Source organism: Salmo salar, chromosome 26 (genome assembly GCF_965601325.2).
Source record: "Salmo salar chromosome 26, fSalSal1, whole genome shotgun sequence".
NCBI lineage: Eukaryota > Metazoa > Chordata > Actinopteri > Salmoniformes > Salmonidae > Salmo > Salmo salar.
The window spans coordinates 34,801,796-34,827,615 of NC_138316.1; the positions used below are offsets into that span (position 1 = coordinate 34,801,796).

General features: G+C 43.9%; 1 protein-coding gene across 6 annotated transcripts in view; it reads left to right on the plus strand.

Annotated features, from left to right (window-relative positions):
* Positions 1-25,820, plus strand: part of LOC106587746 (inositol hexakisphosphate and diphosphoinositol-pentakisphosphate kinase 2) — a 52,131-nt gene that overhangs the window by 895 nt on the left and 25,416 nt on the right. For 5 of the 6 annotated variants that reach the window (XM_082969653.1, XM_045709005.2, XM_082969655.1 and 2 more), the window contains exons 2-18: positions 3,341-3,933; positions 4,270-4,465; positions 5,377-5,467; positions 5,956-6,041; positions 10,921-11,075; positions 15,659-15,760; positions 15,965-16,126; positions 16,705-16,826; positions 18,359-18,460; positions 18,738-18,824; positions 19,637-19,712; positions 20,460-20,572; positions 21,214-21,299; positions 23,422-23,547; positions 23,832-23,953; positions 24,033-24,215; positions 25,070-25,211. In XM_082969653.1, coding sequence (XP_082825779.1) covers positions 3,787-3,933; positions 4,270-4,465; positions 5,377-5,467; positions 5,956-6,041; positions 10,921-11,075; positions 15,659-15,760; positions 15,965-16,126; positions 16,705-16,826; positions 18,359-18,460; positions 18,738-18,824; positions 19,637-19,712; positions 20,460-20,572; positions 21,214-21,299; positions 23,422-23,547; positions 23,832-23,953; positions 24,033-24,215; positions 25,070-25,211 — 2,098 coding nt within the window. In that variant the 5' untranslated portion in view covers positions 3,341-3,786. The remainder of the gene's footprint in view (positions 1-3,340; positions 3,934-4,269; positions 4,466-5,376; positions 5,468-5,955; positions 6,042-10,920; positions 11,076-15,658; positions 15,761-15,964; positions 16,127-16,704; positions 16,827-18,358; positions 18,461-18,737; positions 18,825-19,636; positions 19,713-20,459; positions 20,573-21,213; positions 21,300-23,421; positions 23,548-23,831; positions 23,954-24,032; positions 24,216-25,069; positions 25,212-25,820) is intronic. The other variant, XM_082969654.1, reaches the window with a different exon arrangement.

The window sequence follows — 25,820 nt, forward strand, 5'->3', positions numbered from 1 at the left end:
GGAACTAAGGGGCCTAGCTAGCTCGAACCATGAAAAATAGCCCCAGAATGCAGGAGGCGTTCTCCTGGCATCCACCAAACCCAGATTAGTCTGTCAGACTGCCAGATGGTGAAGCATGATTCATCACTCAGGGGAATACGTTTCCTCTGCTCCCGAGTCCAATGGTGGTGAGTTTTACACCACTCCAGCCGACGTTTGGCATTGCACATGGTGATCTTAGGCTTGTGTGTGGCTGCTTGGCCATGGAAACCCATTTCATGAAGCTCCCGACGAACAGTTATTGTACTGACATTGCTTCCAGAGGCAGTTTCAAACTCTGTAGTGGGTGTTGCAACTGAGGACAGATAGTGTTCAGATTTTTACCAGCACTCAGCACTCGGTGGTCCCATTTTGTGAGTTTGTGTGGCCTACCACTTCACGGTTGAGTTGTCTTTCCTAGATGTTTCCACTTCACAAAAACAGCAGTTAGAGTTGACCGGGGAAGCTCTAGCAGGGCAGAAATTAGACAAACCTACTTGTTGGAAAGGTGGTATCCTATGATGGTGCCATGATAAAGTCACTGAGCTCTTCACTAAGGCCATTCTAATGTCAATGTTTGTCTATGGAGATTGCATGGCTTTGCTTCATTTTATACACCTGTCAACAACGGGTGTGGCTGAAATGGCCGAATCCACTAACTTGAAGGGTGTCCACATACCGTGTGTGTGTGTGTGTGTGTGTGTGTGTGTGTGAAATATATTTATTTGTGTATAACATTGGTTTGATGAAAGACCGCTGGTTTGTTCACGACTACTCGGTTCACCTCAAGTCAATGCAGGATGTAATTGTGCGTGTTCACGTAGCCCTATAAATAGTATGCCAAATTCGTGAACAAACATATACATTTGAATATTGTTATTTATGTTTTAATGGACATTCATTTATAAAAAGACCACATGTAAATGTTTTATTACGATGAATTTGGCTAGCCCTTGATCCTTACTCTCAGTTCCATTACACTACACATAAGAGTCATTGGACGCAGACCCTTCTGTATGGGGAGTTTTGTTAAGAGCCCCTACTCTCTGTCTGAACATTAACACTCATCTGAACATTAACATGCATCGCTTTCAGTACTGTTTTTGAAGAATGTCTTCTCTTTCATATTACCAAGAAACTATTTTCTAAAAACCAAACGTTAAATTGATACCCACCTTTTTATAGGGTTAGTGTTCCCACATGGCCATATCACCATATTACAGCATGTGTTTACAGAAGACCGATGGACCACCTGTGCTAATTAGCTATCTAGCATGCTCCAAACACCTGTGTGCAATGAAGAAGGCCGCTAGAAACATGTTCTCACTGAAAAATACTGTCTGCTGCAACTGTGATATAGCTGGTTGAGACAGTGTACAGTAAATGTGTGTTTTGCATATGAAATTATTTTGATGTGATTTGAAATTAAGGGGCTTTATGTTTCTAGAACCATATCGCAATAAAGAATCGATTCACGTTTAGATGGAGTTTTGGCATCCAGAGCCAGTCTACCTCTGAAAATAACATCGAAGGATCTTGGACCTCCTAGGAGTAACAGTAACGATAGGGCTAGGGCTAGTGTACACTGTGCAGCCATCAACTTGGCAACATTTTATATTTAGCTAGTGAATTGGTGCATGCTTTGGTTACCTGACATTGATATAGAACAAGCAAAATCTAAATTAAATGTTTTTTCATAGCATTTCACCTGTATTGGACAGCATCTACCTGCCCATTAATTCGACGCACAGATACATGAAACCTATTTGTCAACGTCTGATATGAATCTTACTGTTAGCCAGTGTAGCCTAATGGCCCTAGAGAAACTATTAACTCTCACCCTATAATATAGGAGTTTAAACCCCAGCTCCAAAGCCCTGGGTAATCCCCTTAAGTTAACCAGGGAAAGAGTTTACTTTAAATAAACTGGGTTCCAAGACGCAAAAGGGATTTTCCTTAACTTTACCAGGGTTTTAATCGAATACTATTTGATGCCATGTATGTTACTGACTGTCCTCCATGGTTGACAGATCAAGACTGATGTGTGCTAGTGAGAGCTCATTAATATAAATAAATCATTCTAACGGTATGTCCCCTTTCAGCTTGTAGGGCTTAACGGGCTTACTTTGTTTTGTAGATGAATGGATTTGTGAAGATTTTAGAATCTATCCTTTCAGTTAGATTCTAGCCTATATGATTAGGTTATTTTTGAATGACCTCTGTTGGAGAACGTAGCCTAAACTAAAACATATATGTGGTGGGTGGTTAGAATTGGATGTGAGATGTATTGTGGTCTATAAGTGCCCTGCCGCTGTATGCCAAACTGTGCCATTGCTCACATGGATAGTTTACATTGTCCTTTGAGCTTTTTCATGACAGCCCTACAGTGTCTAGGCTAATAGTCACTGTAACGGCATCTAGCCTACCATTAGTAATGATGGCCAATGTACCATGGACTTTGCTACTTTCACACAGTCGGCAGAATTGAGCTTTGTATGTGAGATGGGGGCAGATATCAAACAGCAGTGTTCTGTTTGTGCCTAGCTTTCATTTAGTCAGTGCTGGCAAGTACAGGATTTTGTGTTGACATTTCTGTCTCTCTATGATGTGATTTTAATGCAGCATTGTTCAAGTAGGTAGAGTAATTAGACTTGACTGGATCTACACACTCCCCTTCGGTTTCTCCTCTACCCCTACCTAGTGCCTATATTGTAGGTAATCACGTTTAGGCTTCTCCATTTTCTTCCCTAGGTTTTTTGTTGACGTGTCCGGACATGTAAGATGATTTTGTGCAGTAATTAGGCAACACATTTTTTGAAGTAGCCTGCCTAGGCTATTCTGTAATAGTCAGCCAGCCATAGAATGTTAGTAACAGTCTGTGAATAACAGCTCTCCTGATGGGAATCAACTGGCTGGATATTGTCTCTACAAGAGAGGACTGTCTTCTAAAGTTCTGTATGAAATGGCAGGTTGTAATGAGTGGTAACAGCTAACCGAGAGCTTAGTGATCGGCGATGTAGGCCAGTGCTGCTCTGTCACAGGTCTGCGACCACAGTTCAAATCTTCCACACAACACATACGACACGTTCTGCCTGAGGTTTTCCAATCCCTGATTGCAGGGTTTGCTGATGTCAGGGCAGGCAGTAACATATAGTTTTGGGGGGGTGGGTCGTTGGACGCGTTGTCCAGTTTTACAAAGCAATTATCAGTATGGAACTGGGCCTCTAGCCCCCCCGTCATAACATGTATGCAATGAATGCTGTTGGGAATCCTATGGGCTATTGAATATCCTCTATAATCTCTGTGTTTGTTTAATTTCTAGGATTCTGTCTTTCTTGGACAAGCATAGAGGAATGGGTTGTGGTCCCATTATAGTTGGATCTGCCCATACTAGCCCTCAGGCCAGGCCTGAAACATGATCTTCAACTGCTGAGTAAAGAATGAGGCCTCAGCAATCCCACCCCAGAAACACCATCACCACTACTACTAGCATAGTCTGTTACACACACATTACAACTTAACCCTCAACACCTTCCCCAGGACCAGCTCTTGTATCCCCTTCTCTTCCTCACCCAATCCCCTACCACCCCAACCACCCCAACCCAATACACCCCACCTCACCAAGCTTAGCTTAGCCCACCTCGAGACTGGAGAGTCACCACCTGATCAGCTCCTAGGCCCTGTGCGCCTCCATTGGTGGCCCTCCCCGGCGGTGTGTTGGTGTGCAATGGCGCGGCGGGACGCTGAGGGCTGCCGCCGGGGACTGTGATGTCAGAGCCCGCCAGCCCGGGCGAGAGCCAGCGCTGCGCTCCCAGATTCTTCGTGGGCTGCGAGGACGATGAGAGCGAGGGCCTGGAGGACTACGACGGCTGCAGCATGAGGACAGACATGGAGCTGCACGAGGACGCAGACTCGGTGAGACCGCATGAGACGAGACTACACAAGATTACATCAGGCCTCATGATGTCACATATGAATCACCCTCATGACAGTAAATTAGACAACTAGCCCTGATATGGTAACTCCATCACTATTAGATACCAGCACAATGGAGGCTACAGATATTAGGGCTAATTCCACAGCACAAGATCATGTAAGACCACATGAGACTACTCATCTGCAAAGCACTTTTGTGACAACTGTTGATCCATTTGGTTGACTGGATGGTTAACTAATTGTAAAGCTACACAAGACTGTGTCGGCAATAGATAAAGTAGCCTAACTTATTGAAGTGATCTCCCTCCTTCTCAGCCCCCGGAGCGACAGATCGTGGTGGGGATCTGTTCCATGATGAAGAAGTCCAAGTCTAAGCCCATGACCCAGATCCTGGAGCGGCTGTGCAGGTTTGAGTACATCACTGTGGTCATCTTCCCCGAGGACGTCATTCTCAACGAGCCCGTGGACAAATGGCCCCTGTGTGACTGCCTCGTCTCCTTCCACTCCAAAGGTGGAACACACACACCAACTCTGTTTGCTGATGAAAGCACTGTATTCAACTTAATTACCCCACCCATTATTCTACAGTCCAAAAAGTGATTACCGTGATTTCCGGACTATTGAGCGCACCTGAATATAAGCCGCACCCAATGAGTTTAATTTTAATTTTAATTTTGAACATAAATAAGCCGCACATGTCTATAAGCCGCAGGTGCCTACCGGTACAACAAATTAACTTTACACAGGCTTTAACGAAACACGGCTTGTAACAAAAATAAATAGGCTTTAACGAAACAGGGCTTGGAACAAAAATAAATAGGCTTTAATGAAACAGGGCTTGTAACAAAAAATAAAAAATTTGCTGTAAACAGTAGCCTACCAAGAAAGTCATTGGTCACTATCTTCCTCCTCCTGTGCACTGAAACCACTGAAGTCATTTCCTTTCAAAAAAATGTGAAACTGGGAAAAATCCATATATTAGCCGCGTCATTGTTTAAGCCGCGAGGTTCAAAGCGTGGGAAAAAAGTTGCGGCTTATAGTCCGGAAATTACGGTACACATATTTAAACACAGTCACATGCTACTACATCACACACACACACACACACACACACACAGCCCGTTCTCGTACCATGCTGTGTCAGCATTACTCGTCTTCAACCCAGCTTGATTAATTCTGTCTGACACCACAACAGCCTGTTTTGACTAATATGTGACTAAATTTGCTACCATTGATTTTAGCAAAATGTTGAAGAGAAACCCAGTTGAACAATGTTTGCCCACTGGACTGCGTTAATTTCAATTACTTTCACTTGTCTTACTTCATTAATGTGTCCCATTCTTGCCCCTGGCGAAGTTTGCACATACTGTGTGGCCTGCGTATAGGATTTGCTAACAGTTGGTGTTGCATTTGAATTTGAAGGATTCCCGTTGGACAAGGCAGTGAGCTACGCCGAACTTCGAAACCCACTGCTCATCAATGACCTGAACACACAGTACTACATACAGGACAGGTACAACCAAAGCTAGAGATGCATGCTGTAGGGTTGTCATGACAACTGTATCACGATACACCGATTCAGAAGTATCATGGCAAGCTAATAAAACAAGAAGCAGACTTCATTTCTTGAGGAAAACAGTCCTGATGTTGGGAAACAAACAGCCTTATTCTGTCACCCAGAGTCACTTGTTTATTATCCAAGCAATAGGACACAATATTTGCCATGTATCGGGACAACCTTAGTGTTCTGTATAGAGGGGTGTAGTTATCACAGAGCATCATGGTTAATACTGTGCTGTTCTGGAGGTCTGTGTGGAATAAGGACCGTATGATGTTATATTGCTATTATGGTGATTACTGGTGGTGATGTGTGACCAGCATTGTTTGAACTGGTGTCACGTGGTGATTTGTGCAATCTTAGATATACAGCATTCACGTTAAGTGAGATGGCTGACTATCTCTCACTTGAATGCTGAGTGTTATGTTTTGTCTGTTTTGTAGGAGGGAGGTGTATCGTATCCTGCAGCAGGAAGGCATCGATCTACCACGCTACGCTGTGCTGAACCGCGACCCAGATAAACCAGACGGTCAGTGTGCGGTCCCCAAAGGTCAGGCATTGGCGGTCCCATTAGGAATGGTCAATATTCTGTCCCTGTCGCCTCTACTGGTGCTATACCTTTCTGGTCACTCTTAAAACCTTGTACATTTTTCACAATACTGAGCCAAACTGTACTGTGTTGGGCTGGCCTGGTTAGCCATCCACCACAGTTGCTGGAACTGTGCTAGAAAGGACAAAGTGAAATAAAATAACTGAGCCAGTACAGTTCTTGTCGGCCCTATAGTGTAAATCAGTCATTAGGCTTCCAAGATAACTGGGCGTGTTCAGCAGGGCACTATGTTGTAGAACGTTTTGATAGAAATACAAACACTACTGTTCAAAAGTTTGGAGTCACTTAGAAATGTCCTTGTTTTTGAAAGAAAAGCCTTTTTTTTTTTTTTTTCATTAAAATAACATCAAATTGATCAGAAATACATTGTAGACATTGTTAATGTTGTAAATGACTATTGTAGCTGGTAACGGCTGATTTAAAAAAAAAAAATATATATATATATATATATATATATATATATATATATATATATATATATATATATATATATATATATATATATAGAATAGCTACATAGGCGTAAAGAGGCCCATTATCAGCAACCATCACTCCTGTGTTCCAATGGCACGTTGTGTTAGCTAATCCAAGTTTAGCATTTTAAAAGGCTAATTGATCATTAGAAAAGCCTTTTGCAATTATGTTAGCACAGCTGAAAACTGTTGTGCTGTTTTAAAGAAGCAAGAGAACTGGCCTTCTTTAGACTAGTTGAGTATCTGGGGCATCAGCATTTGTTTTTGCATTGATTACAGCCTCAAAATGGCCAGAAACAAATAGCTTTCTTCTGAAACCCGTCAGTCTATTTTTATTCTGAGAAATTAAGGCTATTTTATACGAGAAATTGCCAAGAAACTGAAGATCTTGTACAATGCTGTGTACTACTCCCTTCACAGAACAGCCCAAACGGGCTCTAACCAGAATAGAAAGAGGAGTGGGAGGCCCCGGTGCACAACTGAGCAAGAGGACAAGTACATTAGAGTGTCTAGTTTGAGAAACAGACTCTTCATAAGTCCTCAACTGGCAGCTTCATTAAATAGTACCCACAAAACACCAGTCTCAACGGCAAAAGTGAAGAGGTGACTCCGGGATGCTGGCCTTCTAAGCAGAGTTGCAAAGAAAAAGCCTTATCTCAGACTGGCCAATAAAAATAAAAGATTAAGATGGGTAAAAGAACACACACTGGACAGAGGAACATTCCGGAGTCGCCCCCACACACCTCCCAATTCATCGAGCCATGGACTCTACAAGGTGTCTAAAGCGTTCCACAGGGAAGCTGGCTCGTTGTCTCACAGTTCAGATGTTCCCATACTTACCCCTGTGTGTCTTAGGCAGGATGTATTGCTCACTACTTACATAGTGTTGTATTCTCCCCAGGAACTTATACTGTATATCACATAGAACAAACATCACATCTCTGACATGTGGAATAAGGAATCATGTAAGCTCAATTTCTGACATATTTCTTCAACGTTCCCCAAATTACTGATGATTGGTTGAAATAAATTGATAATAAGAAGATTGTGGAAGCTGTACTGTTAGATTTCAGTGCAGCCTTTGATATTATTGACCCTAACCTGTTGTTGAAAAGACGTATGGTTTATGGCTTTTCAACCTTTTGCTATATTGTGAATTCAGAGCTATCTATCTAATATAACTCGAAGGGTTTTCTTTAATGAAGCTTCTCTAATGTAAAACATGTAAAGTGTGGTGTACCACAGGGCAGCTCTCTAGGCCCTCTACTCTTTTCTATTTTTTCCAATGACCTGCCACTGGCATTAAACAAAGCATGTGTGTCCATGTATGCTGATGATTCAACCATATATGCATCAGCAACAACAGCTAATGAAGTCACTGAAACCCTTAACAAAGAGTTGCAGTCTGTTTTGGAATGGTTGGCCAGTAATAAACTGGTCCTGAACATCTCTAAAACTAAGAGCATTGTATTTGGTACAAATCATTCCCTAAGTTCTAGACCTCACCTGAATCTGGTAATGAATGGTGGGATTGTTGAACAAGTTGAGGAGACTAAATTACTTGGGGTTACCTTAGATTGTAAACTGTCATAGTCAAAACCTATAGATTCAATGGTTGTAAAGATGGGGAGAGGTCTGTCTATAATAAAGAGATGCTCTACTTTTTTGACACCACACTCCAAAAAGCAAGTTCTGTAGGCTCTAGTTTTGTCGAATCTTGATTGTCCAGTGCTGCAAGGAAATAACTTGTTAAGCTGCAGCTGGCCCAGAACAAAGCGGCACGTCTTGCTCTTCATTGTAATCAGAGGGCTGATATAAATACTATGCATGCCAGTCTCTCTTGGCTAACAGTTGAGAGACTGACTGCATCACTTCTTCTGTTTATAAGAAACAATGTGTTGAAAATCCCAAATTGTTTGTATAGTCAACTTACACACAGCTCTGACACACACACTTAACCCACCGGACATGCCACCAGGGGTCTTTTCATAGTCCCCAAATCGAGAAAGAAATAAAGTGTACAATATTATATTGAGCCATTATTGCATGGAACTCCGTTCCATCTGAAATTGCTCAAATAAACAGCAAGCCTGGTTTAAAAAAACAGATAAAGCAACACCTCTCCCCTATTTGACCTATATAGTTTGTGTGTATGCATTGATATGTTTTCTACATATGCCTTTTTAAAAAGGTATGTAGTTCTGTCCTTGAGCTGTTCTTGTGTATTGATTGTCTGTATTATATCATTCTGTTTCATGTTTTGTGTGGACCCCAGGAAGTGTAGCTGCTTCTTTTGCAACAGCTAATTGGGATTCTAATAAAATACCAAATACCCTTTTCAACATTCCCCTATTTAACGTAGCCAGACGTGATTCTAAGCGAGGTTTCCTTCCAGTTGACAGATTTTCATGTGAATATTAAAAAAATCAGCATAAAAACAATGTGTGTTTTCCCACCAATTTACTTGTTGCGGATATAAACCTGTGCCTTATGACGTAGTGCACATAAAAAAAACTTGAGCTGTTTAAATTCCCATAAAAAAATATATGAATACAAGTAAATGGGTTTCCATCGCATTTTCAACTCTACTGATCGTTTTGTCACCAAAAACGTTGTTTTATATGGCGAATGTGCCCACTCTGGTCTTTACATGTACGCTCTAGCCAACAACTTACAGATACAGTGCGGGTAGGCTACCTACATGATGAGATTCCTATTATAAACAAAAGAGCAAGATACATATTTTTGTAAACAGCAGGCGATCATCATGTTACCAGAATAAGAGCCTCAATATTTATTGGAAAGGAGCATCAAACTCATCACTGTGCACTTTCACCACCCTGTGAAATTCATCAACTTATTTCATCTGTAGCCTAATACACTGTATGCTTTCCCAAGTCGTAGTGGGAGACCCACACAACATATCATTGTGACTTCAAGTTTACTTTATATGATAGTTATATGTTTGCGCATGAAGGTTTTTCCTCTGCCATTTCTCGCATAATACATTTTACAGACATACAAATATCTCACTTTGTCTAGCGAATCTTGTTTTGTCGACATTTGAAAAATTTACCAACAAATTAGCATTTTCCATCAGGCCTGTCGTGACTTTTCTTTATTTTTTAGCCGACATGTACTTCACTCGCATAAAAAAAAGTTGGATGGAAACCTGGTTATAGTCAGAGAAAGAATAAAACCACTTTCCAGTGAGGTCTCGGTTTTTCTTTCTTCTGGGTATTAACACCAGACTTCTCCAGGCTTTGTCCGACATCCTCCCAAGGCAGTGTTGGTCTATGTCCCAAATGGCACCCTATTCGGAACAATTGATATAGGGAATAGGGTGCCATTTGTGATACTGACTTGGTTTATTTTGGTTCCTGTGGTAAATATCGCAGTTATGAGTGACTGAGGGAGTGTGTCTTAGGTCCTGAGCATACTGTGATTATATCTGAGTGTGGTGACGTGACTTGGAGGCCATCCATTTTCCCTTTTAATACTCTGACTGAACACAGTCCCGCAAGGTAGAGTTCACTAGATGGGTTATGTCTTCCTCATCCCTGATGGGTGTGATGGGGGTAGAATAGCGTCCTCAATTTACAGTTTAGAAGTCACGCCATTAGGGACAGATGTTACAACAGCCTGACCTTCATGACTAATGTTCAAACTTAGACATTAAACACTATCAAGGTTCTGGTCTAATGCTTCTAAAATGTTACAACCCTTTCTCAGTTAAGGTAGAGCTGTCAGTTAGTGTTATCATGATAGTTGATTTTCAATGTCAAAAAAAGAACATGAAGCAGACTCCACTCAATGGTCCTTTTAAGAACCTGCTTTATGTCAAGTACTGTGTGCTGTAGCTTGAAGAGTAAACACGTGACCAGCTGTTAGTTTCTAACATTAGGACTCTGATTTCCTCAGGGAATTCAGTCTGCTTAATGTTTTGTTTGCTTGCCATGATACTTTGAGAATTTTGATAAAACAACACTATTCAGTGTATGAGGGCAGGGTTGTACGGACTGTCAATGGTATACTAAGACATGTAATTGTCCGTTTTTGAAACAGGGACTATGTAATCTACAGGTTGAATCATACTATTTACAGTTGAAAGGGCTGACCATCATCTGAATCTGATGATGAACTGACAATATGCACCTGGTTTGTATTCACTACAAACTGAATGGAAGAAATGGACCGAAACAAGGAGGGGCTACCTGAACTTGTCCAATAAAACACATTTTCTTTGTATAATGTTTTCTGTTGCAAAACATTTAGCTGCGGTGTGCACTAATGAATACAACTTTGTATTTGTGTGTCTTCCCCAGAGTGTAACCTAGTCGAAGGAGAAGACCATGTGGAGGTGAATGGAGAGGTGTTCCCTAAACCCTTTGTGGAGAAACCCGTCTGTGCTGAAGACCACAACGTCTACATCTACTATCCCACTTCAGCGGGAGGGGGAAGCCAGCGCCTCTTCAGAAAGGTCACATTCTGATCCCTAAGCCGTTAACCCCTTACAAAATGACCCCAATCCGTTCCTCTGTCTAACCCACATGGGAAAGGCCCTGGGGTATCTTTTTGACCAGGCTTCTTTCTCCCTCACACTTCCTCTCCTCCCTCAGCCCCAAACGAAGGGTTCCTCATAGCCATAATGGAGGTTATTCTAAAGCACATTAAGGGTACTGAAATAGGTGAAGCCACACCAGGCACTCACTCTGGCTGGGCTCCTCAACCAGGCAGGAACACGATGACATTAGAGCTGTGTTGACACTTGACATGCAACCTCTGCTATCAGATTACGAAGATCACATTGAAAAGACAGGTCAGATTGTGTTCAGATCTGGCTGACCACTTCAGGAGTCAGTCAGGGATGCATTGTGTGTGGATTTCTCCTCAGTCTGGATGCAATCAGGCTACCAAAAGCGCATACAGTCGGTAACGTCATCAGCAGTCCGCCCACAGGTCTCCAGAAATGGTGTATTTTGGGAGCGAGAGGCACCTTTTTTCATTAAACATTGGAGGAAATTAGTTCTTAGCATGTGAGGAACGTGTTTGCACGCTTCAAATGCTAGCCAGCTAGGTTATTTAGAGAGAATATTTTGGGTTTGGCTAGAGTTATGCTAACCTCTTTGCAATCCCTTTAACGTTGCTTTCTGGCTAGTTAGAGGTTAGCTACAGTAGTTGGCTTCTGCCATCCAGTTGGTGTTATCAGATTTAGCCGGTTCCACCGTTTTGAATATTATGTGGGAAAAGGGAATCCAGACACAATGTGGACACGGTAGACACATTTAAATGTAGGTCTAGAATTCCATGATAAGGACTCTAATCAGAATACAAAAGCTGCATGAACTGTCAAGTGTAGACACGGCCTAGGTTTTATCTAGTCTGCGTCCCAAATGGCACCCTATTCCCAATATAGGGTGACATGACCAGAGCCCTATGGGCCCCTGTAGTGCACTACATAGGGAAGCAGGGTGCCATTTGGGATGCAGACCTCCTGTTCTGACAGAGGGAGGAGAACAACCATCACTTTACTACAAAAGTGTTTTCAAACAAAGAAACCTGTTATTTTTTGATTTGACGGATGGTCTGGATTCAGTTATCACCTGTTATGCTACTGCCAGTAGGATATAACACACACACCGTGCATTCGGAAAGTATTCAGACCCCTTGACTTTTAACATATTTTGTTATCTTACAACCTTATTTTAAAATGGATTAAATACTTTCCCCCCCCCTCATCAATCTACACACTACCCCATAACGACATAGTGAAAACAACAGGTTTTTAGTAATTTTTGCAAATGTATTAAAAATAAAAAACAGATGCTTTGTTTACAAGTATTCAGACCCTTTGCTATAAGACTCGAAATTGAGCTCTGGTGCATCCTGTTTCCGTCGATCATCAAATCAAATCAAATTTATTTTTATATAGCCCTTCGTACATCAGCTGATATTCTCAAAGTGCTGTACAGAAACCCAGCCTAAAACCCCAAACAGCAAGCAAAGCATGTGAAAGAAGCACGGTGGCTAGGAAAAACTCCCTAGGAAAAACTCCCTAGAAAGGCCAAAAACCTAGGAAGAAACCTAGAGAGGAACCAGGCTATGAGGGGTGGCCAGTCCTCTTCTGGCTGTGCAGGGTGGATATTATAACAGAACATAGTTAAAATGTTCATAAATGACCAGCATGGTCAAATAATCATAGTAGTTGTCGAGGGTGCAACAAGCACGTCCGGTGAACAGGTCAGGGTTCCATAGCCGCAGGCAGAACAGTTGAAACTGGAGCAGCAGCACGGCCAGGTGGACTGGGGACAGCAAGGAGTCATCATACCAGGTAGTCCTGAGGCATGGTCCTAGGGCTCAGGTCCTCCGAGAGAAAGACAGAAAGGGAGATCATCCATGAGATGTCTCTACAACTTGATTGGAATCCACCTGTGGTAAATTCCATTTATTGGACATGATTTGGAAAGGCACACGCCTGTCTATATAAGGTCCTACAGTTGACAGTACAGAGCAAAAGCCAAGCCATTAGGTTGAAGGAATTGTCCGTAGAGCTCTGAGGTAGGATTGTTTCGAGGCACAGATCTGGGGAAGGGTACCAAAACATTTCTGGATGAAGTTTGGAACCATCAAGACTCTTCCTTGAGCTGGCTGCCCGGCCAAACTTAGCAATCGGGGGAGAAGGGTCTCGTTCAGGGAGGTGACCAAGAACCCGATGGTCACTCTGACAGAGCTCCAGAGTTCTCTGTGGAGATGGATGAGCCTTCCAGAAGGACATCCATCTCTGCAGCACTCCACCAATAAGGCCTTTATGGTAGAGTGGCCAGATGGAAGCCACTCCTCAGTAAAAGGCACATGACAGCCCGCTTGGAGTTTGCCAAAAGGCACCTAAATGACTCTGACCATGAGAAACAAGATTGAACTCTTTTGGCCTGAGTGCCAAGCGTCACGTCTGTAGGAAACCTGGCACCATCCCTACGGTAAAGCATGGTGATAGCAGCATCATGCTGTGGGGATGTTTTTCAGTGGCAAGGGCTGGGAGTCTAGTCAGGATCGAGGGAAAGATGAACGGAGCAAAGTACAGAGATCCTTGATGAAAACCTTCTCCAGAGTGCTCAGGACCTCAGACTGGGGTGAAGGCTCACCTTCCAACAGGACAACGACCCTAAGCACACAGCCTGGAGATACCTGAAAATAGCTGTGCAGCAACGCTCCCCATCCAACCTGACAGAGCTTGAGAGGATCTGCAGAGAAGAATGGGAGAAACTCCCCAAATACAGGTGTGCCAAGCTTGTAGCATCATACCCAATAAGACTCGAGGCTGTAATCGCTGCCTAAGGAACTTCAACAAAGTACTGAGTAAAGGGTCTGAATACTTATGTAAATGTAATATTTCAGTTTTTATTTTTTTATTATAAAACTGTTTTTGCTTTGTCATTATGGGGTATTGTGTGTAGATTGAGGGGAATAAAAAAAATATCTATATTTTAGAATGAAGCTGTTACCTAACAAAACGTGGAAAAAGTCAAGGGGTCTGAATACTTTCCGAAAGCACTGTAGATGATAGAACTAAAGGTAAAGTAAAGATGAGGATAAGCTCTTAAGGTTTAGTTTTTTGTGTCTTTTAGTCATAACATTCTTAAAGAGATACTTCAAGATTTTGGCGATAAAGCCCTTTTTCAGATGAACGCGTGGATGAAATAAACCTTCTCTGCATGCAGTTGGAAGGAACTTGCTAACTAGCGTTACCAAAATAGTGTCAGCGCAATGACTGGAAGTCTATGGTAACTGATAGCATGGTAAGTTATACCATAAACTTTTAGTCATTGTGCTAATGCTAGGCTCTTGAATTTCCTTCATACTTGATGTAGAGACTTAAAAATGGTATCCATGAGTTCATCTGACTCTGGGGAAGAAGATATAGGGCTTCATTACCAAAATCTGAAGTATCCCGGCCCTCACAGTTGTTTTAAATACTGCCTGAACTGTGATACTTTCAGTCAACTATTATGTTTTCTATATCTAGCTATATTCTATTGGCTGTTTCCCAGACACAGATTAAGCCTAGTCCTGGACTAAAAAGCAAGCACTTTTTAATCCAAGGATGTATTCACTAGGAATGAAACGGAACCAAGCAGACGGGAATGGAACAAAACTGGGATGGACCAACCTTTAGTTTCAAAACATCGTCCAAAACTTTGCTACGATGTACAACTAATGAATTCACCCCAGGACTAGGCGTCATCTGAGTCTGGGAAACGTCCTGATAGAATAGAGCTATCGTGACTGGATCTATATGTTCCATATTCTATATGTATGTGTTTAACTGCACACACCAGTTGCTTGATTATGACAACTGCCAGGCCTGCTCTAATAACAGGCTCTGAGGTGAAACGTCATCTAGGTACAGATCTAGGATCAACTCCCCAATCATAACTTAACCATTAGTGGGAAAAATGCAAAACTCACCCAAGATCAGCGTAGTCCTCCAAATATACAACAGCTCATTGAAATTCTATTTGACTCCTAGTCTGTTTTATTCAGTGTGATCTCACCTCACATTCTCAGAGGGCTTTCGGGACTGTTTAACCTGTCATAAAACGGGCCAATGTTTTTGTCAGGATTTAAAATCAGCTATTGGGATCGAATGGTTATATCACACACAGTATTAGTATCCCTCTCAATCCAAGTCGACTGTAGTAAGCTGCTGTATGTGTTCTTCCTCTGAAATGCAATAGATCATAGATCATTCTACAACACTGTGTACTGATGAATGAACCCTAGTCTCTTTCTTTGACTCTGGTTACAGTTGAGTTGTATGGTGGACGTTCATTCAGTCCTAATGTAATCCTATCGTGTGAAGAGCAGTGTTTCCCAAGTGTTTAGTCCACTGGGCGCCTGCTGGTGGGTGGTTTTATTCTGAGTTGTAGAATGATTGGTCTGTTTAGTTGGTAGTTCACACCAACAGCTTTCAGTTGATTACAGAGCTAAAGGAGTTTGGGAACCAGTGCTGTAGACAGTACGTAGTTCTCCCAGTTCTGACGCTGTTGCCTCTCTGTCCTGTAGATCGGGAGCCGGAGCAGTGTGTACTCACCAGAGAGCAACGTGAGGAAGACTGGCTCCTACATCTACGAAGAGTTCATGCCAACGGACGGGACGGACGTTAAGGTGTGTGTTATGCGATTGTCAGTCTGTATTTCTGTCTGTCTGTCTGTCTGTCTGTCTGTCTGTCTGTCTGTCTGTCTGTCTGTCTGTCTGTCTGTCTGTCTGTCTGTCTGTCTGTATCTATGCATGTTTGTTTGTCTTATGCGAGTGCACTGTGTGTGTGTGTGTGTGTGTGTACTAAATCTCTCCATGTGTATGTGTCCTCAGGTGTATACGGTGGGGCCTGACTATGCCCACGCTGAGGCCAGGAAGTCTCCTGCCCTGGACGGGAAGGTGGAGAGAGACAGCGAGGGGAAGGAGATCCGCTACCCCGTCATGCTCACCGCCATGGAGAAACTAGTGGCCCGCAAGGTCTGCCTGGCATTCAAGGTCAGTTATGGCTCAGTTGGTTGTGGGTTCGATTCCCATGTGGTGCAGAATAGATTCCCACATTATACTGAATAGCCGATAGGTGTGAACTATTTGCTGCTCTGGATAAAATCTACATCAAGTGCCTCTGGGTAGGGGCTATGGGTCGACGTGGAATTGGTCATTGATTTGCCCCTCTTCTATTTGATGAGCTGGTACACAGTTCAGACCTGGGTTCAAATGCTTTTTTAGATACCCTAGCTGTGCTTGCCTGTTGCAATGGAACCAATAGAAAAGTGCAAACCCCACCCACCTAGCACCCCAGGTAGGCTAAAGAAAGCACTTCAACTATTTGAACCCAGGTCTGATGTACTGTAGCTCCAGGCAGCCTGTTGAGTGCACTCTCAAGCTGATCGATCACTTTGATTTATAAGGGAAGAGAAAACAGAACAGAGGCTGAGGTCATATAAAGGAGAATCAACAAACACACACCCTCAATAAGTACATTTTGCCCCTCTTACCCTGATTGATATTCTCGATAATGCCACCCCCAATTACACTGCATGTCATTCCTATCTGACTGTCTTTTCCCCCTGCAGCAAACAGTGTGTGGCTTTGACCTTCTCCGAGCCAACGGTCACTCCTACGTCTGCGACGTCAACGGCTTCAGCTTCGTCAAGAACTCCATGAAGTACTACGACGACTGTGCCAAGATCCTGGGGTACGATGTGCCAGAGGGCTATTTCGGTCATATTGTCTTTTCATAGGGTTACATTATGCCAGGGGTATGCCAGTTCTGACTCCTGGTCCAAGCGGGGAATAGTGTTCTGACTCCTGGTCCGAGCAAGGCGTGGTGTTCTGACTCCTGGTCCGAGCGGGGCGTGGTGTTCTGACTCCTGGTCCGAGCGGGGCGTGGTGTTCTGACTCCTGGTCCGAGCGGGGCGTGGTGTTCTGACTCCTGGTCCGAGCGGGGCGTGGTGTTCTGACTCCTGGTCCGAGGGGGGCGTGGTGTTCTGACTCCTGGTCCGAGCGGGGCGTGGTGTTCTGACTCCTGGTCCAAGCGGGGAATAGTGTTCTGACTCCTGGTCCGAGCAAGGCGTGGTGTTCTGACTCCTGGTCCGAGCGGGGCGTGGTGTTCTGACTCCTGGTCCGAGCGGGGCGTGGTGTTCTGACTCCTGGTCCGAGCGGGGCGTGGTGTTCTGACTCCTGGTCCGAGGGGGGCGTGGTGTTCTGACTCCTGGTCCGAGCGGGGCGTGGTGTTCTGACTCCTGGTCCGAGCGGGGCGTGGTGTTCTGACTCCTGGTCCGAGCGGGGCGTGGTGTTCTGACTCCTGGTCCGAGCGGGGCGTGGTGTTCTGACTCCTGGTCCGAGGGGGGCGTGGTGTTCTGACTCCTGGTCCGAGCGGGGCGTGGTGTTCTGACTCCTGGTCCGAGCGGGGCGTGGTGTTCTGACTCCTGGTCCGAGCGGGGCGTGGTGTTCTGACTCCTGGTCCGAGCGGGGCGTGGTGTTCTGACTCCTGGTCCGAGGGGGGCGTGGTGTTCTGACTCCTGGTCGCGAGGGGGGCGTGGTGTTCTGACTCCTGGTCCGAGGGGGGCGTGGTGTTCTGACTCCTGGTCCGAGGGGGGCGTGGTGTTCTGACTCCTGGTCCGAGCGGGGCGTGGTGTTCTGACTCCTGGTCCGAGCGGGGCAGACTTCAGTTTGCAGACTTCAGATCCACCCCTGCTGAAGCACAACTGATTAGACTAATTGTGGTCTTTGTTGAAGCCTGGTTATTTGAGTTTAGTGTTGGTGCTGGGTTGTAAATAACCTGGCACTCTCCAGGATCAAGGTTGGCCACCCCCCCCCCCTTCTGTAAGCCAATAACAATTAGTCCAGTTCAGCACAAACTGATTAAAGGTAGCCTAGGGTGTCGGTCGTTCGGACAGCTGATCCTGAATCATTTCAGTTGTTTTTTTATGATTTTTAGCAGATGCTCTTGTCCAGAGCGACATGTAGTTAGTTAGTGGATTCATCTTAAGATAGCTAGGTGGAACAACCACATCTCAGTCATAGTAAGTACATGTTTCCTCAATAAAGTAGCTATCAGCAATGTCAGTGGGGAAACAAATGGTACTACAGATGACTTGCATTTATCATTATCTCACTAGTTACATAGTTAATAATCCGTCAGAAGATCCAGATGTTGGTAAATGTTGACTGTATGTTAACCATAATGTATTTCTATGATGTGAACTGTTTCCTTGTCCTCTGCAGTAATATAGTGATGAGGGAGCTAGCTCCTCAGTTCCACATCCCCTGGTCCATCCCTACTGAGGCTGAGGACATCCCCATCGTCCCAACCACATCTGGCACCATGTGAGTCTCACACACACACAGACTAGTATGTTAGTGCATATGATCGGTAAAACGTTGCCAAGACCAACTTGTAGGCGCAAAAACTTTGAAGAGGTAGACAAATGTACAACTTCACTGTAGCCACATAATCAAAACCACTGCTGTCTCAAAGATAACTGGCTTCACTGTGAAGTTTCTGCTTATTTAGACATGCCAGTGATGGGGTAAAAGTCATTACCCCAACCTACCATCATTGTTCACTCGTATTCCTTTTTACTGTCACATTCCCTCCAATCAGGATGGAGTTACGCTGTGTCATCGCAATAATCCGCCACGGAGACCGAACTCCTAAGCAGAAGATGAAGATGGAAGTGCGGAATCCCATGTGAGTTCTTTGGTAACCCTGTATGTAAAGTCTAGGTGTAATGCCTTGGAAGTCATGATCGTCAATGACCCCTTAATTGTGTTTTTTTAATTTAACCTTTGTTTAACTCTCTTAAATCTTTAAATCGTGTCATAATAATCCTGACAAATTACCAGTCTTTAAGCTTCATGACATCCACTGTGATCCACCATGACGACTCGGCAGGTAGCCTATTGGCCATTAACCGAAAGGTCGCTGGTTCGAATCCCAAACAAACTAGATTTTTAAAAGTCTGCCAATGTGCCCTTGAGCAAAGCACCTAACCCTAATTGCTCCTGTAAGTCGCTCTGGATAAGAGCATCCGCTAAATAATCAAAATAAGTGACTTGATCTCATTTATTTTTATTTATTTATTTATTTACACACACACACACACTATATATATATATATATATATATATATATATATATATACATACATACATACATACATACATACATACATACATACATACATACATACATACATACATACATACATACATACATACATACATACATACATACATACATACATACATACATACATACATACATACATACATACATACACTTAAGTTTGCAGACTTCAGATCCCCCCCTGCTGAAGCACAACTGATTAGACTAAATGTGGTCTTTGTTGAAGCCTGGTTATTTGAGTTTAGTGTTGGTGCTGGGTTGTAATTATATATGGGTTGTAATTGACTATATATAAATAAAGAGATCAAGTCACTATATATATAAATGTTTTACTACATTTGGTATAAAATACAATGTCTTTCTCTCTTCAATAGGTTTTTTGAATTGTTTGACAAATACGGGGGTTACAAGACAGGGAAATTGAAGCTGAAGAAGCCCAAACAACTGCAGGTAACTAAATAGAATGAGCGACCAACAAAGCCACACGAGAAGAGGGCATTATAGTTTCAACTTTTCAGTACAAAGGCCTTTCTGGTCATGAGAAAGGCCTTTGTACTGAAAAGTTGATATTATACAAACTATATATTCTTGTTTCTTCTATAGTATGTAGCCCTTTAGGAGATATACTTCACTGTTGATCTTTGTTATTTTACTCACTTTAGCCCACTTCGTCATTTTTGGAAACGTGTTACGGTAGCTAGCGAATGAGTGTAGGAGGGATTTCTAACTAACTGTAAATAATACATCTGGCTGGCTAACTTACAGATGCGGTCAAATATATTGGCACTCTTGCATGATTCACTTTCTTCTAAAATCTGTTAATTTAATTTTTGTTTTGTTTACATGTGTGTGTTTTATTAACAACTGCATAGGATCAAGATGAAGACATAAATCTCAATTTACAATTTTTCTCTTCATTTGACCACATCTGTACTTAGTATAACTAACTTGACTAAATGTGGGTTGAAAGAATTCACTTAGTTAGCCATCGCACCGCTCTTTGATCGCAAATGTATCAATTCCTGTGTTTAGATGGTCAAAGCTGTGTGTAGGAATCCCATTTGACACAACTAATTTCAACTGTCCATTTTGTTTGTGTAAACCACAAGACTGTTAAAATAATTTCCTCAAAGTAATACATTCTATTCCATCTCTCTGATGGCTTTGTCATTTTGTCCATCTCCTTTGTGTGGTTAGGAGGTACTGGACATAGCTCGGCAACTGTTGCTAGAACTGGGTGATGGAAGAGAAGACTGCGAGATCGAAGAGAAGAAATCCAAACTGGAGCAGCTGAAGACCGTTCTGGAGATGTGAGTGACGTGTGTGGTGGCTAATTTCTGCATTACCAAATGAGGAGAGTTACAAACTTCACACACCAGTCAGAGTTATACTTAAACTACATCTTTAATAAGAAGAGCTTTGCAAAAGCACTTTGACTTTCAATAATGCGCTATCTCTAATGAACCATTGAAAGTGACAACACAAAAGTTCAAAGATCTTTTATAGCCAAGACACATCCCTCTCAACCTACATGACGAACCACAGATCTTAGAAACAGTTCACAAAGGGACTTTATATTTGAGAAAGGAGTATCCCTTAGCCAGATAACATTCGCTATAAATTATCATTCAGTTTGGTCCCAAAGACGAGGTTCTAATCTCGTTCCTGGTACTTTATAGTACAAAAACACCAACTCATCCAGTGGCATATATCATATATCAATTGTTGAGGCTGTTTAAAAAAAAATGTCCGTGACTAACTGGTTTTGCATTCAACAACACTATCATTGCGTAGTCCCTAATTTCCAGGCACGTTTTGGCTAGCTAGACAATGACAAGTTGGCTGAAGCAGAAACAGACTGACACCCAGGCTATTCAATGCATGATTGACTGGACATGGGGACAGTCATAACACATGGTTCTCCATTTTTTTCTATTCCTGTCTTTTCCAGGTATGGCCACTTTTCCGGGATCAACAGAAAAGTGCAGATCACCTACCTACCCCATGGGCAGCCCAAAACATCCAGCGAGGAGGAAGGTATGGAGAAAACGGAGGAAACATTTCACCTCTACTGCTTAGATTTACATTTACATTTACATTCAAGTCATTTAGCAGACGCTCTTATCCAGAGCGACTTACAAATTGGTGCATTCACCTTATGATATCCAGTGGAACAACCACTTTACAATAGTGCATCTAAATCTTTTAAAGGGGGGGGGGGTTAGAAGGATTACTTTATCCTATCCTAGGTATTCCTTAAAGAGGTGGGGTTTCAGGTGTCTCCGGAAGGTGGTGATTGACTCCGCTGTCCTGGCGTCGTGAGGGAGCTTGTTCCACCATTGGGGTGCCAGAGCAGCGAACAGTTTTGACTGGGCTGAGCGGGAACTGTGCTTCCTCAGAGGTAGGGGGGCCAGCAGGCCAGAGGTGGATGAACGCAATGCCCTTGTTTGGGTGTAGGGCCTGATCAGAGCCTGAAGGTATGGAGGTGCCGTTCCCTTCACAGCTCCGTAGGCAATCACCATGGTCTTGTAGCGGATGCGAGCTTCAACTGGAAGCCAGTGGAGAGAGCGGAGGAGCGGGGTGACGTGAGAGAACTTGGGAAGGTTGAACACCAGACGGGCTGCGGCGTTCTGGATGAGTTGTAGGGGTTTAATGGCACAGGCAGGGAGCCCAGCCAACAGCGAGTTGCAGTAATCCAGACGGGAGATGACAAGTGCCTGGATTAGGACCTGCGCCGCTTCCTGTGTGAGGCAGGGTTGTACTCTGCGAATGTTGTAGAGCATGAGCCTACAGGATCGGGTCACCGCCTTGATGTTAGTGGAGAACGACAGGGTGTTGTCCAGGATCATGCCAAGGTTCTTAGCACTCTGGGAGGAGGACACAAGGGAGTTGTCAACCGTGATGGCGAGATCATGGAACGGGCAGTCCTTCCCCGGGAGGAAGAGCAGCGCCGTCTTGCCGAGGTTCAGCTTGAGGTGGTGATCCGTCATCCACACTGATATGTCTGACAGACATGCAGAGATGCGATTCGCCGCCTGGTTATCAGAAGGGGGAAAGGAGAAGATGAATTGTGTGTCGTCTGCATAGCAATGATAGGAGAGACCATGTGAGGATATGACAGAGCCAAGTGACTTGGTGTATAGCGAGAATAGGAGAGGGCCTAGAACAGAGCCCTGGGGGACACCAGTGGTGAGAGCGCATGGTGCGGAGACAGATTCTCGCCACGCCACCTGGTAGGAGCGACCTGTCAGGTAGGACGCAATCCAAGCGTGGGCCGCGCCGGAGATGCCCAACTCGGAGAGAGTGGAGAGGAGGATCTGATGGTTCACAGTATCAAAGGCAGCAGATAGGTCTAGAAGGATGAGAGCAGAGGAGAGAGAGTTAGCTTTAGCAGTGCGGAGAGCCTCCGTGACACAGAGAAGAGCAGTCTCAGTTGAATGCCCAGTCTTGAAACCTGACTGATTAGGATCAAGAAGGTCATTCTGAGAGAGATAGCAGGAGAGCTGGCCAAGGACCAGATCATAAGGGGGCAGCTTTCCCCCAGCCACCAGCACCACGTACAATATGTCTGAGTTGCATTTGTATAAAAAGTGTTCTACTGTAAAACGTCCCTTACGCGCCAAGCCTCCAGCAAGCATCAGTGTCTTATGGTAGCCAGATATCACTAGACATTCTAGCAAATAAACGCTGGTCTCTAGTAAGAGCTGGGTATCAGTTTCTCCTCACATGAACACATCAAATTGCCACTCTGCTCCAGTTCATAGTCATAGTTTCTCTATCTGGCGCTAGACGTTTGAGCCCTGCATGTCAAAAACACCGTCAGTATTGCCAAGTAGTGAGTTTTATCACAGAGTGGTAGGAAGGTTATCTGCAGGTACTTTTGCGCAATCTTCATTTTCTCATTTTGTAAAGTGTTGTCAATTTCAAACTGGGCTATCAGTGATAGGAATTGTATTAAATGCCTGAGTACAATACGTACTGGTCTCCAACCAAACTCCACTTCACACACAGTTACAGCCAGCCTGGGCATTCAATACGTACTGGTCTCCAACCAAACTCCACTTCACACACAGTTAAAGCCAGCCTGGGCATTCAGTTGAGGTTTTACGATACGTAGGATTGAAATGATTGCTAGTTAAGCTGATGTGTTGTTCCACAGACACACGTAAGGAGTGCCCTTCTCTGCTGCTGGTGTTGAAGTGGGGAGGGGAGCTGACCCCAGCAGGCAGGGTACAGGCTGAAGAGCTGGGCAGGGCCTTCCGCTGCATGTACCCCGGAGGACAAGGTGAGACCCACACACACACACACACCAAAACAATGTTGCCAACTATTTTTTACATTTTTACATTTAAGTCATTTAGCAGACGCTCTTATCCAGAGCGACTTACAGTAGTGAATGCATACATTTAATTTCATGCATATTTTTTTTTGTATTGGCCCCCCGTGGGAATCGGACCCACAACCCTGGCGTTGCACACACCATGCTGGCGTTGCAAACACCATGCTCTACCAACTGAGCCACAGGGAAGACTATGTTCACAAACATCTGATCATTGTCTATCATTCTAGGAGACTACGCTGGGTTCCCTGGCTGCGGGTTGCTACGGTTACACAGCACGTACCGACACGACCTCAAGATCTACGCGTCTGACGAGGGCAGAGTGCAGATGACCGCCGCAGCTTTCGCCAAGGTAACCACTAGGCGTCAGAGGTTAGAGGTCAAACCTCTTTGTGTGTGTAAATGTGTTTATCTGAGTGTTTGCCTGGCAGGGTCTGCTGGCGTTAGAGGGAGAGTTGACGCCCATCCTTGTGCAGATGGTGAAGAGTGCCAACATGAACGGCCTGCTGGATAACGACAGCGACTCGCTCAGCAGCTGCCAACACCGCGTCAAGGCCCGTCTCCACGAGATCATGCAGAAAGACCAGGAGTTCACCGAGGAGGACTACGATAGGGTAATTGATTTCATTGAATTCCTGCTCAGCCAATCACTAAGTGCAACCGACCTGGGTAGTGTTCAGGGCACACCGTAGCAAAACTTTGTACGATGCAGAATGAAAACAGGCTAGTAGATAGTACCTGCCCATTCACTCTGCTTCGGGATGTTTTCATTGGTTTTGTGCCTCAGGTATCAAACTCGGGTCGTCTGTGTGCCCTAGCCTAGGCATTAGCTTGGGGAGCTAACATGTGTCTTATCAGGCCTAGGCATTAACTTGGGGCGCTGACACGAGTCTTATCAGGAAAGCATAGGTAGATTACCATACTACCTCCATTACAAACACAAGCTATTAAGAAAAGGGGTTAGAGGGAAAAAGAAATGGGCATTGTTACAAAGTGTCTAAAGTAAATCTAGCCTCCGGAAGGGCTTAATCCTAATGAGGTTTGCAAGCGGAACAAGCTCCCTTTTCCACAAATACTTTCTGAAGCTTTTAGTTTCCTCCTCATCCTTTCTAATGCATCTTACTGAATGGGAAAGGACAGAAGCTAGGCTAAATCAAGCTGGAGCTGGGCTAAATCAAGCTGGAGCTGGGCTAAATCAAGCTGGAGCTGGGCTAAATCAAGCTGGAACTGGGCTAAATCAAGCTGGAGCTGGGCTAACTCATACGTGAGTGAGATGATGTATAGAAACTAGGGATTGCTACAGGAGGGTGGACATTTTTCTGCTATGTTATTGCTCTACTCTTTGATCATTCTGGGCTCTGTAATTAGTTGTAATGAAAGCAAAGCAGATTTAGATGTTTTAAGCTATGCATTATTGCATAATGTTCTTTAGCGAGTTGTTTGTGTGTGTGTGTGTGTGTCCGTCCAGCTGGCCCCTACAGGTGCAGCCTCTGTGGTTAACTCTATGAGGATTGTGGAGAACCCTGTGATGACATGCGACCAGGTCTACACACTCATCCAGAGTCTCACCTCCCAGATACGCAAGAGACTAGAGGACCCCAAATCTGCAGGTACACCCTTTTGTTAACATAGTATAGCCCTGTGATGGTGTTATTTCAGCTCGGTACAATGTTGAACACTAACCATACATTGGCAATCAATACAGCACAAGGCGAGGTGGATCTGCTGCTTCTCTGTTGTTATCATCTATGCATAGTCACTTTAATAACTCTACCCACATCTACATATTACCTCGACCAACCGGTGCCACCGCACATTGACTCTGTACCAGTTCCCCCCTGTATATAGTTTCGCTATTGTTATTTTACTGCTGCTCTTTAATTACTTGTTACTTTTATTTCTTATTAGTTTTTTTTGTTAACTGCGTTGTTGGTTAGGGGCTCGTAACTAAGCATTTCACTGTAAGGTCTACACCTGTTGTATTCGGCGCATGTGACTAATATAATTTGATTTGATCTGTACTAGTGGTCGACCGATTGATTTTTCAACGCCGATACCGATTGGAGTACCCCAAATAAAAAGCCGATACCGATTATTGGAGGACCCCAAATAAAAAGCCGATACCGATTAATCGGCTGATTTTATTTATTTGTAATAATGATAATTACAACAATACTGAATGAACACTTATTTTAACTTAATATAATACATCAATAAAA